This window comes from Odocoileus virginianus, chromosome 11 (genome assembly GCF_023699985.2).
Source record: "Odocoileus virginianus isolate 20LAN1187 ecotype Illinois chromosome 11, Ovbor_1.2, whole genome shotgun sequence".
Classification (NCBI taxonomy): Eukaryota; Metazoa; Chordata; class Mammalia; order Artiodactyla; family Cervidae; genus Odocoileus; species Odocoileus virginianus.
In genome coordinates, this window is record NC_069684.1 from 33,696,047 (window position 1) to 33,710,790 (window position 14,744).

At 46.1% G+C, this 14,744-nt stretch overlaps 1 protein-coding gene across 13 annotated transcripts in view; it reads left to right on the forward strand.

The window, feature by feature from the left end:
• Positions 1 to 14,744, forward strand: part of CAMTA1 (calmodulin binding transcription activator 1) — a 961,599-nt gene that overhangs the window by 915,636 nt on the left and 31,219 nt on the right. For all 13 annotated transcript variants that reach the window (XM_070474225.1, XM_070474228.1, XM_070474227.1 and 10 more), the window contains one exon: positions 13,251 to 13,402. In XM_070474225.1, coding sequence (XP_070330326.1) covers positions 13,251 to 13,402 — 152 coding nt within the window. The remainder of the gene's footprint in view (positions 1 to 13,250; positions 13,403 to 14,744) is intronic.

Genomic DNA, 14,744 nt, shown 5'->3' on the forward strand with positions numbered 1-14,744 from the left:
TTTATCTGTGAGCCACCAGAGAACCCCTGTAGGATGATTAAAGAAGCCCGATTTGGAGACGTCCACGAGGATAGCAAGATAACCCAACAACTGTTACATCTCCCCGCCGTCAAGTTGCATCCCCATTTAGTGAAAAGCACTATAAGGTTTTAAGCTTTTCCACTTAATCCAAGGAATATTTGAATAGTGGCCTCACTAATACAGTCATTGAGGCCTCACTCATTTGGAATTTGTAAAAATTTGAAGATGACTGGAGTCTAGGGATGGAGTGCTGATGGAAGATGTATTGGGTTGGCCAAAAAGTTTGTTTGGGTTTTTCTGTACGTGCTTATGGGAAAACCAAAAAGAACTTCTTGGCCAACCCAGTAATATCAAATAGTATCAGCACACCGCCCCCCCCCCAACTCAAAAGGTGTGGAAGCGAATAGCCTGCAGACACAGGAGAGCAGCCCTTGATGTGTTTCTAAGCAGTGAGAAAGGAATGGCAACTCACTCCAGTATTCTCGCCTGGAGAATCCTGTGGACAGAGGAGCCTGGCAGGCTACCCCAGTCCATGGGGTCCCAAAGAGTCGGACACAGCTAGGAAACTCAACGCTTTCACTTACTTTCACTTTTTTTCTGGAGCCAGGACACAAAATGGTCCTCACAGGGATCACAACAGTGGTGAATAAAGGAGCTTACTAGTTAAAATTTTTCTATGGGTCTGGTGGTTCCCTTGGAGAAGTATTTTACTTTGGAATAAAATGGTTAAAGTGGTATAACTTTGATCTTTAAAACTATTTCTCTGTTTGTCAGAAAGACCTATGATAAATTGTAAACCAGTATCTTTAGATCATTTTATCTGTTTTGACCTTTTAAAAAAATACATCCAGTATTTTAAAGTAGTAGAGCTATTTCTTTTAAAATATAGACATTTCAGTCAATTGATTTGAAAAGGACCTCTTCGTCTGTATTTATCCCAGGGTTTTACAGAATCTTATGGCATTGTAGAAAAAAAAGTAACTGTAGTTAGTACACTTTTGAGTTCTCTGTAGAATCCAGAGTTTAAAAAAATGTGTATTTGTGGAACATCTTGGACTTAAACTCTCTCACGAGGTCACAGGACAGCTTGGGAACAACGACATTCCTATAGTCAGCCCCGGGGAGAAAGCTTTGCGGTGGCAGCTCTAAGCATTGTGTGGGGAGTGAGCTGGAAAAAGCGAGAGGCTTCTTTCAACTAGAATCCCGAATGCACAGTGCACGGTGTTTCACTCAGATACTGAAAATCACCAGAAACTCAGGGCAAACAGCATCTCTTGTGATTAGCAGTGTTCTCCAGAAGCAGCCAGGACTTTTTAAAAAACAAAAACAAAAACTTTTGCCCCAGGTACCTTGTAACACTTCTCATTTGCAGAGTTTTCCTTTTTATTGCACATTTGACTTTTCCCCCCATCGTCTCTGTCCCCCAGCCTTGTCGTGGAGCACTGCTGCTAAGGCAAAAGCGTTATCATGTGTCTGGCTCAGTTTGGTGTTTTCACATGCCTGGTCCCCAACCTGTTTGATTCAATTAGGGAAGAGAGAAAGGAAGGAACTGCTTTTCATAACCTGGCTGGAGGAAAGTCGCCTGGAAATGACGACGGAAAACAAATATTTTGTCCTACACAATCTCCCTTACCTTATCTGGCTTGAAATTCACTCTTTCTATTTTGAACAGAGGAAATTAAGTCCCTGGTGCAGTAAATGTTTATTTAGGGCTGACTGTGTGCCAGGCCTCAGGAAGATGAGTGAGCAGAGTTAAGGCAGGTGCTGGCCCCATAGAACTGTCGAGGTCTCTCTCCATCGCCCTCCGTTTCCATCCGGATGAGGTTCTGGAGATGAAGGCACACGTCTCATTTGGTTTTTGTGTCCCTGGTGGCCACCACGACAGCTTGAGTCCACCCCTCGGACCCTGACACGCCAGCACGAGGCGGTGGAGGCCCGGCAAGGGTGTGCACTTGACATTCAGAGCAGGAGTCTGTCCTGGCCCTGATCCCCATCCTTCTTCCCTGAGGACTCAGAGCGCTTTTCTGGTACAGCTGGGCACCCCAGGACAACCTGCTGGCAGTTAATTAATGGATGCTCGCCCCTTGACAATTCCCGTGTGTTTTGTACAAGTTCCCGTCTTGGCAGCTGTGGTTCTCAAATGCAGGGTTTTCCTTTACCACCTCATCTGGGCAAGACGTTTAAAGTTCAGCACTCACTCACATCCTGGCATCTTTTCCCTCTAAAGGCCCCATTATGGTAATGGTTACCGGGGGCGGGATGAGGCGGGGAGGTAGATGGGGGAGAAAGGATAGTTAGGGAGTTTGAAATCGACATGTACACACTGCTACATTTAAAATGGATAGCACAGGAAACTCTGCTGGTGTCATGTGGCAGCTGGATGGGGAGGGGAGTGTGGCGGAGAATGGATACATGTGTACCTGTGGCTGAGTCGCTCTGCTGTCCACCGGAAACTATCACGGCTCGTCAATCAGCTCTACTCCAATACAAAGTAAAAAGTTAAAAATTTTGCCTAGTGGTTACCTCTGAAGTTTAATATAATTTTAAGACATGTATTAGGAAAGAAATATCAGCCTTAACTTTTTAATAAACTGCATTTTATAATTGGAAAAAAAATATCCCATTGGTGTCAGTGGTTTCCTCCATCGCTCCATCCATTTCTAGAATGTCTCAATCTGTACGTATCGTGCGTGCAGTGTATATAGCAGTAGTTCTCATTTTCACTGAAACTGTTGAGGCCGTGGCCTCCAAGTGTGGTGCTTTGGGGGACATTAGCAAGCCTCCTCTTTTGTAGATTTGATGAAGGTAGGTGGCAAGTCTGTCAGAGTTCCCATCTCCTTTGCTCTCACGCTCATTAGCTGCAGTTCTGCAGCCTTGAACTGCAGTTGCTTTGCTATTTGATTGACAGGTTGGCTCCTGCGTAATCCGGGTGCTCTTACACTCTGGATGCCGTGTCATGATCCAGCTGAGCTCCTTGGGTTCCACTGAGCCTTTATGTGCTTAGAGGATAGAGGCTGGGCCTCTGCTCGCATTGCACTGAAAGATTTCAAAGGAGAAATCCTTATAGGTTGGCTTTGCACTGCTCCTAAGTTCGTCTCATCGCTCTTCATCAGCTTAAAGGGTTTTTTCCCTGTTGCACCTGAGACTCTGACTTTGTGAGCAGTATGAACCATAGACCAGGAAGAAATCCAAATCCCCCATCCCGGCCAGTGAAGACGGTCGTAAGAGGCTTGCTGATGTCTGTTTCTGGCGTCTTGGTCCATAGAGTTGGGGAGTTGTGAAGAAGTGGAGGAAGGCAGTTTTTCCTAAGGCTAAATTTAGCCGTTGCTTTGGAAAATCAGAGTGGTACAGCTTGTGCCTTATCTCCAGGCGGGCCTCACCCTCTCCCCTGCACTTGGACGTCTTCAACAGCTCTCCTGAGAGGAGCCGCTCTGGGCACTCTGGCCGCCCCTCGATTCTGGGAAGGAATTAAGTGACCTCGTGTTTCCCGTCCTTCTGAGGTCCTCTGCAAAATGCAGGCGGCTTCCTCAGTGACAGTTACAGTTCTCTACAGAAATAGCCGGAGTCATGCCTCCTTATGCTTCAGCAGCCCTTCCTGCCAGCATGGCCAAGGGCTGGCCACGGAACAGGAGACACGGCCTCTGGTCCTCGGTCCAAATAGCAACCGGAGGGCACATGTGCGCCAGAGCCACAAATAACGTGTTTTAAAATAGCAGATGGTATTTGATGATCGCGCCTTCATTCATTTACCTGCCAAGGCAAAACTTTCTCTCCTGCTCTGGCAGCGAGACCAGCGGTGGCCTGGGTCGAGCAGTTGTCATAACAAGCTCTTGGGGTTGCAGATGTTATTCATTTGTTGATTTTCAGGCTGTGCAAATCCATGCCCACTTTCTGAGGGTGTTCTCAAAAATACCTCTTTGGTCTCACAGTAAAAATGTCCCGTTTCTCCAACAGTTGAACCTGTTAAGCACTTGTGTAAGTACCTAGAGGCAGTCCTTTCGTCAAGGTGTGCTGCCAGGCACCATGATCCAAATACTTCATTTCCCTGGGGAAAGTGGGAATACCTGAAAGGTGAGGATACATATTGATAATGGGAATTTCAGTGGATAAAGGAAAGTGACATTGCTGTGAAATCCCGGCTTGTGTGTATGGAGAAGTCAGGTCTTCCTCAGCTTTTCTGCCAGAGTCTTGCACCAACACATGGCACTTACGTAACTTCCTTACCTGAGCCCCACGGAAAGGGCAGCCACCCAGGTAAACGCCTAGAGCTTTCTCACGTGCTTGCACGACAGCTCCACTGGGCTTCAGTCATTCTGAATGCTCTTTCTCTCCCTGGGAATAAGGGATAAAATGGGCTAGTGGGTATAAAGCCCCCTGGAGCCCACTGTGGAGAATAGAGGTCACTTGGAGCCCTTGTTCCAGAGTTTGGCTGACCTCATCCATCAAACTTCAGAAGTCTGGCTTCTGAAGGAGCTTAAATTAGAACATGATATTCCTTCCCACTGACAGGGTTTACCCACTCTGGATCTGGTACCAAGGGTACAAGACTTGCAGAAAGCTCGTTCTGGAAGAAATGACACATGTGAGAAAGTACCTGTAGGGACTTCCCTGGCGGTCCAGTGGTTGGGCATCTGCCTTGCCATGCAGAGGACGCAGGTTCAGTCCCTGGGCCGGGAGGATTCCACATGCCACGGAGCAACTAAGCCTGTGTGCCACAACTGCTGTGTCTGTGTGCCGCAGCTGCTGAAGCCGCGAGCCTGGAGCCCATGCTCTGCAATGAGGAAAGCCACCACAGTGAGAAGCCCTTGAACTGCAACTAGAGAGTGGCCCCTGCTTGCCGCAGCTAGAGAAAGACCCAGTGCAGCCGTAAATAGTTTTTTTAATTCTTTAAATTAAATTAATTTAAAAAACTAAAATTATTATTTTTTTTAGAAAAACTTAAAAGAAGAATCTGCCGTGTAGTGCCTGGGACTTGGGTTCAGTCTCTGGTTGGGTCACTAAGATCACACATGTCTTGGGGCAACTCAGCCGCAGGAAGTAATGGAAGATCCCGAGTACCTAAGACCTGATGCGGCCAGATAAATAAAGAACGACAGGTTCATTTGCTGAGTGCTCTCAGGACACAGAGCAGGACATGGAGGCTTGCTGGGTGGACTAGGAAGTGGGTTCAGAGTCTAACCTGTGCTCAGGTCCCTGTGCTGATGCTCATGACCTTGGGTAAATGACACATTTTCATAGCCTTAGCTTCCCCATCTGTTAAAGGGAGAGGAAAATCAGAGTTGTTTCCAGGACTAAAAATAAAACTTGTGGAATGTCTAGCCCATGTAGATGCTCAGTGATAGCTACGAATAATAAATCTGAAAGGATGTTTGAGCCACACCCTGAAAAATAAGGTCGCCAAGTGGATATGGAGAAAGATGGGCATCACCCCAAGACCCCAAAGCATATGACATTCCTGGTCACTTTGGAGACCAGTGAGCATGAGAGGACCCCTAAACAGTTAGCCAAGGTTGTCAGCAAAGACCCAATTCCTGCCAAACACCTGACATTTTTATTTTGTGGGTCACAGGGGAGGGATTCAAGTTTTTTTTTAAACCAGATTATCTGATATAAAGCCAGAAATTGCTTCATGTTTTATTGCTCAATGTGAAAATCCATTCAGTTCCCAGATTTAAAGTGAGTTGTACAAAATCTGTAGGTGACAGTAGGTGTGGCTGAATCCCGAGAGCCTGAGTCTGGGTAATTGTTGGTTCCTGACACAGTCAGTTCCTTTCATTAGATGCCCAAACACTTGGGATTCTTCACTTTGACAGCCACAAATCACAAACCTAAACTTGGAGCATACTGTGGGTATCTGATTTCATGAAATTTTTGTGTGTATGTGTTTAAAACTTTGGTATTGTTTAGAAATTTTAGGTAAATGTTAATTGGTGGTGGTGTAATTGCTAAGTCACGTCTGACTCTTGCGACCCCCTGGATTGTAGCCCACCAGGCCCCTCTGTCCAAGGAATTCTCTAGGCAGGCATACTGGAGTGGGTTGCCATTTCCTCCTTCGGGGGACCTTCCTGACCCAGGGATTGAACCTAGGTCTCCTGCATTGCACACAGATTCTTTACCATCTGAGCCACCTGGGAAGCCCCAATAATAATTCAGACTTAAGAGAATCTGACCACTTTTTTAAAAGTTCACTTTGTTTCATCATCCTCATAGGCAACAATAAGATAAACAGTGATATTCTCATTTTATGGATGAGAAAATTGAGATGCAAAGTGATCGTAATTTTTCTAAAGTCACACGGTGATAGGATTAAACCTGTAGCCCTTCTCTCTACTCTAGTGTTCTTCTACTCTTTCATCACTGCTTAGTCTAGAAATGCTGTTTCTACTAAAACAAGCAAACAAAAAACAGGTCGAACAGGCTCATAAAGAGGCTTGGAATGAATCGTGAGCCAGACTGGCTACAAAGCCATCAGCATCATTTACCTTTCATCTGGGGTACAGGTAGGTGGGTGCACGTGTCTTGAATGTGGTGGGAAGGAATTGCTGCATGGCAGTTGAACCATCTCATCCCCTGAAGCCATCCAAGTAAATAAACTGCTTTAGAAAAAATCAGGAGACAAAAACACACCTGGGAAGACATCCCACTGAGAGAGGAGAGAGCAATGAAGAGGTAAGGTTTGGTGAGGTTGAGAAAGTAGTGCCTGATTAGTTGCAGGAAGCAGGGCAGGGAGGTGTATTTCAAATCGTTTTCAAGTGTTGTCAGGTGTGAACTGGCCGTGTGCTTGAGAAGATGTGCAGCTGATGCTGTTGGAGCCCACGTGGAGGGACCTGCCATGATGTATGTGCATGCATGCACAGTTGCTTCAGTTGTGGCCGACTCTTTGCGACCCCATGGACTGTAGCCCGCCAGGCTTCTCTGTCCATGGGATTCTCCAGGCCAGGATACTGGAGTGGGTTGCCATTTCCTTCTCCGGGGGATCTTCCCGACCCAGGGATCAAACCCACGGCTCCTGCAGAGCAGACAGGTTCTTTACTGCTAAGCTACTGGGTATCCCTGCATGATGTACAGGAGGTGACATTTCATGTGTCCACCTTGGGTGGGAACCTGTGTCTCTGCTGGAGCAGATAGTCCTGGGGTCTTTCTTTAACAGACACTGGGCAGAGAGTTCATTCTTGTGGAGGGAGGATGGGGTCTTAGAGCAGCAGTCCTCAAGATATGGTCCCAAACCAGAGTATCGCCTGAGAACTTACTTGAAATGCAACATCTGGGCTCACCCAAGCCTACCAACACCAAAACCAGCACCAACACCAACAACCAGGGACTTCCATGGTGACTCAGTGGTAAAGAATGCACCTGCCAACGCAGGAGACACAGGTCCGGTCCCTGATGGGGAAAGATCCCACATGCCACAGAGCGACTGAGCCCATGCCCCACAACTGTTGAACCTGTGCCCCGGAGTCTGGGAGCCACAGCTGTTGAGCCCGTGTTCCGCAGTCACTGAAGCCCACAAGCAAGAGTAGCCACTGATCTCCACACCTAGAGAAAAGCCCACGTGACGAGGGCACCGCAAGTAGATGTAGAAACCAACACAAAACCACTGGGCCCACCAGGAAGCCCTGCAGGTGATTCTGTTGCCTGCGGACACCCAAGCACCACTGGGCTGGGCAGAAGCACACACCCCTGGAGGCTCACGTGCTCCAGGAAACGTGCGCTCTCGGCTTGCTGTCCGTGCAGCCGGGGTCTCCCGAGGGAGCAGTCTGATCACTTCCCTCAGACTGTCCCAAGGACGGGGCTTGCAAGCCCTCAGAACTGCATCACCATTGGCTTTGTTTGAAACATCATGGATGAGACTGGGACAAACAGTCATCAGTACCCTCCATCCACACATTGTTCTCTCCTCCCTGCTTCCACACTGCATTAATCCAACAACTCAGGTGCTTTCAGGCTGCGGAAATTATTTGTTGGTCAACAGAGAAAAACAGGCATCTCCTCACTAAGGCATCCCCCAGTACCTGGTACCCAGGTATCCAGGACTGAGTTCAGTTGCTCAGTCGTGTCCAACTCTTTGCAACCCCATGGACAGCAACATGCCAGGCCTTCCTGTCCATCACCAACTCGTGGAGTTTACCCAAGCTCATGTCCGTTGAGTCAGTGATGCCATCCAACCATCATCCTCTGTCGTCCCCTTCTCCTCCTGCCTTCAATCTTTCCCAGCATCAGGGTCGTTTCCAATGAGTCACTTCTTCACATCAGGTGGCCAAAGTGTTGGACTTTCAGCTTCAGCATCAGTCCTTCCAATGAATATTCAGGACTGATTTCCTTTAGGATGGACTGGTTGGATCTCCTTGCAGTCCAGGCGACCCTCAAGAGTTTTCTCCAACACCACAGCTCAAAAGCATCAATTCTTCGGCGCTCAGATTTCTTTATAGTCCAACTCTCATATCCATACATGACTACTGGAAAAACCATAGCTTTGACTAGATGGACCTTTGTTGGCAAAATAATGTCTCTGCTTTTTAATATGCTGTCTAGGTTGGTCATAACTTTTCTTCCAAGGAGCAAGCATCTTTTAATTTCATGGTACCCAGTAGGTGCTCCATAAATATTTGCACATGAATAAGTGGATCTATAACTAGTTTTTAATCAGAAGTCTTTTGCTTCTAAGTAATTATATTACCTTTATCCAATAATACACAATTAAGATGTATATGCTTGCTTTTTGGAAGGAAAGCTATGACAAACCTAGATAGCATATTAAGGAGATCTATGACAAACCTAGATAGCATATTAAGAAGCAGAGACATCATTTTGCTGACAGAGGTCCGTATAGGCAAAGCTATGGTTTTTCTAGTAGTCATATATGGATATGAGAGTTGGATCATAAAGAAGGCTGAGTGCTGAAGGATTGATGCTTTCAATTTGTGGTTCTGGAGAAGACTCTTGAGAGTTGCTAGGACTGCAAGGATTTCAAACCAGTCAAAATCAACCCTGAATATTCACAGGAAATACTGATGCTGAAGCTCCAATATTTTGGCCACCTGATGTGAAGAGCCAACTAATTGGAAAAGATCCTGATGCTGGGAAAGATTGAATGCAGGAGGAGAACAGGGCAACAGAGGATGAGATGGTTGGATGATATCACCAACTCAGTGGTCATGCGTTTGAGCAAACTCTGGGAGACGGTGAAGGACAGGAAAGCCTGGCATGCTGCAGTCCATGTGGTCCAGAGAGGCAGACACAACTGAATGACTAGCCAACAACAGCAACACAATTAATATGAGAGATAGTTCTGAATTTGCTGAGTATCTTACAATAAATGTTTAACTAATAAAGCTATAAAGCCAAAACTAGCATCACGTTGTTGCTCTTGACTTACCAGTCATGGAGAGGTGTAGACCATCATCTTAAGATGATGAAGGAAGTGTGATCTGATTCCTGGTCTATGGGGTACCATGGTCCTGATGCTCCAGGATGCCAGCTCAATTGTTTCTTATTTTAATCATCACCACCTCCCCTATTTGGAGTCAGTAGGCTCAGTGATGCCCTTCTGCATGATACAGTTTTCTTAAGAGATAAATAACTGCTTCTGAGTATCTTCACTAAGTGCTTCTTAGAACAGCTTGATAACATGAGACTGACTCACAGTCCCCTGTGGGGCCGGCACTGCACACGCAGTCTGGGAGCAGGAGCCAGTGACCCCTGGGGCAGACAGGGCACTGGTGACTTAGTGTTTTTTCCCCCGACCTTAATATATTTTTTTTTCAAAATTTAAACTTTTTATTTTTACTGGGTTTTAGCTGATTAACAATGTTGTGATAGTTTCAGTTGAACAGGGAAGGGATTCAGCGTACATGTATCCATTCTCCCCCAAACTGTGCTATACAATAGGTTCTTGTTGGTTATCCATTTTGAATAAAGCAGTGTGTGCATGACCATCCCAAACTCCCTAACTATCCTTTCCCTCCAGCAACCATAAGTTGGTATTTTTCTAAGTCTGCAGATCTTTCTGTTTTGTAAGTAAGTTCATTTGTATAATTTCTTTTTAGGTTCCACATATCAGAGATGTCTTATGATACTTCTCCTCTGTCTGACTTACTTCACTCAGTATGATATTCTCTAGGTCCATCCATGTTGCTCCAAATGGCATTACTTCATTCTTTTTAATGGCTGAGTAAAATATTCCGTTGTATATATGTACCACATCTTTATGCATTCCTCTGTTGATGGACATTTAGTTTGCTTCCATGTCTTGGTTATTGTAAACAGCGGTACAGTGAACACTGGAGTGCATGTATCCTTTCAAATCATGTTTTTCCCTGGACCTGTGCCCAGGAGTGGGATTGTAGGGTCATTCGGTTTTGACAGACAGCTGCGTTGGCAGGGACTTGGACAGGGGATGGGCTGGGGATGCAAACCAGGGCCGCCTGCACTGTGATCAGTGCAGCTGAAACAGAACCACCTCGACAGGCAGAGCACAGCCACGTGGCATGCCCTTCTCCCTGGTGGCATGACATGGCATGTTAATCTTGGCCACCGTGCTCCAGACCAGTGCAAACCAAGCTCCAAAAGAAGCGAAAAGATTCTAAACGGATACTCAAGAGACACAAGATTTGCAGGCTGGCAGAAGAAACCATCAGGATATTTAAGCTAGTTCGGCAGTCTGCATGAGGCTCTCTGCATGCGTTCAGAGTTGGGTGGTTATCTGGCTGGCAGGATCAGGAAGAAGCAAGGAGAGTTTAAAAACGTACCTGAAGGATAGTTGCTGCTCTGCTTGAGTTCATGGTCTTTTAAAAGGTAAAATTCTTTGTCTTCTGTTGGCTTCAGATGGATGAGTGCTGCATTCTGCAAAATTCCCATTTTCTAGTGGAGAGGGCATAGAGAAAGGGTTCTGGGACCAGCTCAGAAGTTTCCCATCAGTGATCCCAGGATGATGAGCCATGTTCCTTGCATCACAAGCAGATATTCATTCAGGGTTGAGCCCCCATCTGTGACCATGCCACTGAGATGCTTAGAGGGGTCTCAAGAGTTTGTCAGTCTGTACGAAATTGGGGGGAAAGATGTCACCTTTCTCTTTTAAAGAGGAAGACTTTTCCTTTGGTAGTGTTCCTGGAAATAGCTTACTAAGAAAATAATACCATGGTTCTTGCAAAGCAGCCTTCCTTGTTCTGCTTCTGTGGTTTAGGAAAGTGAGATCAATTTGACATTCAGTATTGAAAATTTGCCCCTGAAACAGGTGCTTACTACCTTTTGACTTTGAGAAAAAGTTCTGTTCCCTGGGTAAGATCAGCTAACTCTTGTGCATCTTCTCTTCCCATGACTTTCCCTTCCTGATTTTAGCACCTGGTGGCCAAGCTCTGAGTCATGGAGACCGATAGATAAAGTGTCTTCTCATACCCCAGTCAGGCTTCCCAGGTGGCTTAGTAGTAAAGAACCCACCTGCCAATGCAGGAGACCTGGAAGACATGGGTTCAATCCCTGGGTTGGGAAGATCCCCTGGAGTAGAAGATGGCAACTCAGTCCAGTATTCTTGCCTGGGAAATCCCATGAGCAGAGGAACCTGGCAGGCTACAGTCCGTGGGGTCACAAAGAGTCAGATGCTATTTGCATACATGAATGCCTCAGTATCTTAGTCTGTAAGATGAGGACGGCAGACCTGACTCACCTGATGGTCATGAGGGTTCACAGGTTAATGTTTTAAAGTTATTTCATGGGTGACTAGTGCACAGAGTGTTCCCTGTGCCCTTTTTTGTTGTGCTGGGTCTTCGTTGCTGCAGGGGCTTTTCTCTAGTTGTGGTGTGCAGGCTTCTCATTGCTGTGTCTTCTCTCGTGGTGGAGCCTGGGCTCCTGGCACAGGTTTCAGTGGTCACAGCACTCGGCTTCAGTTGTTGTGGTGCACAGTCTTAGTTGTGGAGCAGTACTATTTACTCCCTGGTGTCAGGACTTATAATCTGGATGACAAGGGAGGCTGATAAAATATTTCTTCTCCAGGATACTCCTTTTCATGATTCAGATGTCTGTGTTTTGAAAATAGCGACTCCATTAGCAATTCGAGTGACAGCTACATTGTTACAGCAGGTTGATCAATTTCCCAAGATATTTTATTCCCTTGCCACAAGATGATGCTGATGGCTGGCACCCTTGTCTGGGACTTAACCATGTCCTGAGCATTTACAAATCTGTTAATTCATTAAATTCTCTCAGCAACCCTTGGAGATAAGGACCGTTACTATGCTCATTTAAGAGTTAAGGAAACTGAGGCACCAAAGAGTTTGTTTAGAGTTATACAACTATCATATGGCACAGCCAGGGTTCTAACTGTTCCCTGTCTGGTCCTTCCTCACCTCTCCAACTTCATCTTCTACTGTCCTCTCTGGTGTCGTCCAGTCGAATGGCTTCTGCTCCTTGAACATTCTGCCTCAGGGCTTTGCATAACTCTTACCTAACGCCAGCTGTCATATGTGTGTGTGTTTGCAGCTAGAGCCTGGATCAGAAAATAAATTTTTTTTTTCAGTGTTTGGGTAAAACAGGTATGACTTTCATATATATATATATATATATAGCTATATGTGTGTGGATTTGTGTATATTCTTTCTCACAGTGATCGCTTGCTTCCTTATTTTTAAATGAAGAACTTGAGCTTTTTTTAAAAATTTTATTTATTTATTTGGCTGTTTTGGGTCCTCGCTGCGGCACGAGGGATCTTCCTTGTGCCATGCAGGATATTTCAGTGCAATGCAAGGGCTCTCTAGTTGTGGCATACAGGCTCGGTTGGTCCACAGCAGGTGGGAACTTAGTTCCCGATCAGGGATTGAACCAGCATCCCCTGCATTGCCAGGCAAATCCTGAACCACTGGACCACCAGGGAAGTCCCAATGATTGCTTTCTTCTACCGATTTAAATTGTGTTCATTACATTTGTTTGCTCTAGGGCCCTGTCCACCAGATCTCTCTTCAGGGTTTCCACTGGGGAATTTGACAAAGAAATGGGGTCCCAGAGCCTGAAACCAGAACCTTGACAGAAAGAGGTTTTCTGTTCCTTTCGTTGAGAACTTGGACTGCGGTAGCGGTATAGTCTTGTGAGGTGTCAGGGCGACCACCAGCCTGGACAAAGCCCGGTGATCGGGTTGACTCGGTGACCATCTCAGATGTCCGTCCTACAGGCTAGACTGGGCCACAGGTTAATGCCCCTTCTTTGGGAACACAGCCTCACCCTTCCATGTTCTGCCCTAGATAACCAGTTCAGGATGTCCATCCTGGAGCGGCTGGAGCAGATGGAGAGGAGGATGGCAGAGATGACCGGGCCGCAGCAGCACAAGCCGGGGAGCGGCGGAGGCAGCAGCGGCGGGGGCGCGGGGAGCAGCAGCGGAGGCGGCCAGGCCCAGGTGCGCGTCTCGGAGGGCCGCCGCCTTCCCGACGTTCCGCGCTGCACCGGGGAGAGCCAGGCAGGCGGCCACAAGCCGCTTCTCTTCTGCTGGCGCGCTTCCTGGATGAGGCGGAAGGCAGGGCCGGGCGCTTGTAGTCCTTGTGCTTCTGGGTATTTGAGTCTGTTCAACAGGGAAGAAGCCTTGGACTGCGGGCCTTCTCAGTTGTTCACCTTCCTAAGCTTTAAATCACCTGCTGATCTCCGAAGTCACCGCAGTTACCTGCCAGCAGGAGGGAGGGCATCCAGCGACAGGACAGAGGCCAAACGATGACTCAGATCTGCTGGGCTCAGAGTCCAGTTAGAACCTATTTTGTATCTTGTGTTCTATCTCTATCTTAAGTATAAATAGAAACCGTAATTGAATTCAGTAATTCATAAGACTTTTATAAACTCCAGGAGTTCAATCGGAACAGGACCCAGAGAAACTGTGTTTGTGCTTTTTCAGTAGAGAACAATAGAACAACGTTAACATTCCGTCATTGTCACAGATGCTTTTTCATCAATTCCGTGAGGGATGAATTAGTGTTGTCAGGTACAGGGAAATCACCAAATACTAGAGTCCTGGTAGTCTTGAGAGTTTTATATGAATTTCTTGTAGGAGCTTCATTTTGGGAAAGTCTCCTAGGTAGACATTTTTTTTTTCCAGGAGACTCTAGAATAAAGGTAGAGGGACCGATGGGGTTTATCACCTTCCCCACTGAGTCATTACCTAATTCTCCCTCTTTCCCTTCAAGATTATGATTTTCCCTGAACACTCATATTTTTAAGTGAACATTTTGAGTTTTATGAGACTTGTAAATATCAAGTGTTAGTAATATTTTTAGTAATAGATGAAAACAAAGCATAAAGTACCACCACCCTCCCAAAAATATCAACCTTTTTTGGAAAATTTTCTTATTTCTCACCTGTCTTCAGAAATCAATGGGCAAGGAAAGACTTGGCACAAAGTAAAATATTAAGGCTTCTTGTCCACCTGACACAACTGTTTTATAAGAAGAAGTAAACATTGTTTACTCTGTATCTCATGGCTAAAATAAGAGAGTCCCACAAAGCCCTTTTTCTTTCACTGGCAAAGGCTACAGAAAGGGACTGGAGTGTAATGTCCATTGTATAGCTCAGCTGTTTGGCCCCTGGCCTGTTATTTGATCCCATATTAACTGCTACTGAATACTCTTTAATCAGTTTAAGTTGGCGTCAAGGAATATCTCTCCACTTTATGTGATAGAGATGTAGCTGGTCTTGTTAATGCAAAAAAAAAAAAAAAAAATTCCTTTTGTTCCCTACCTGGTGACTTCCACGTG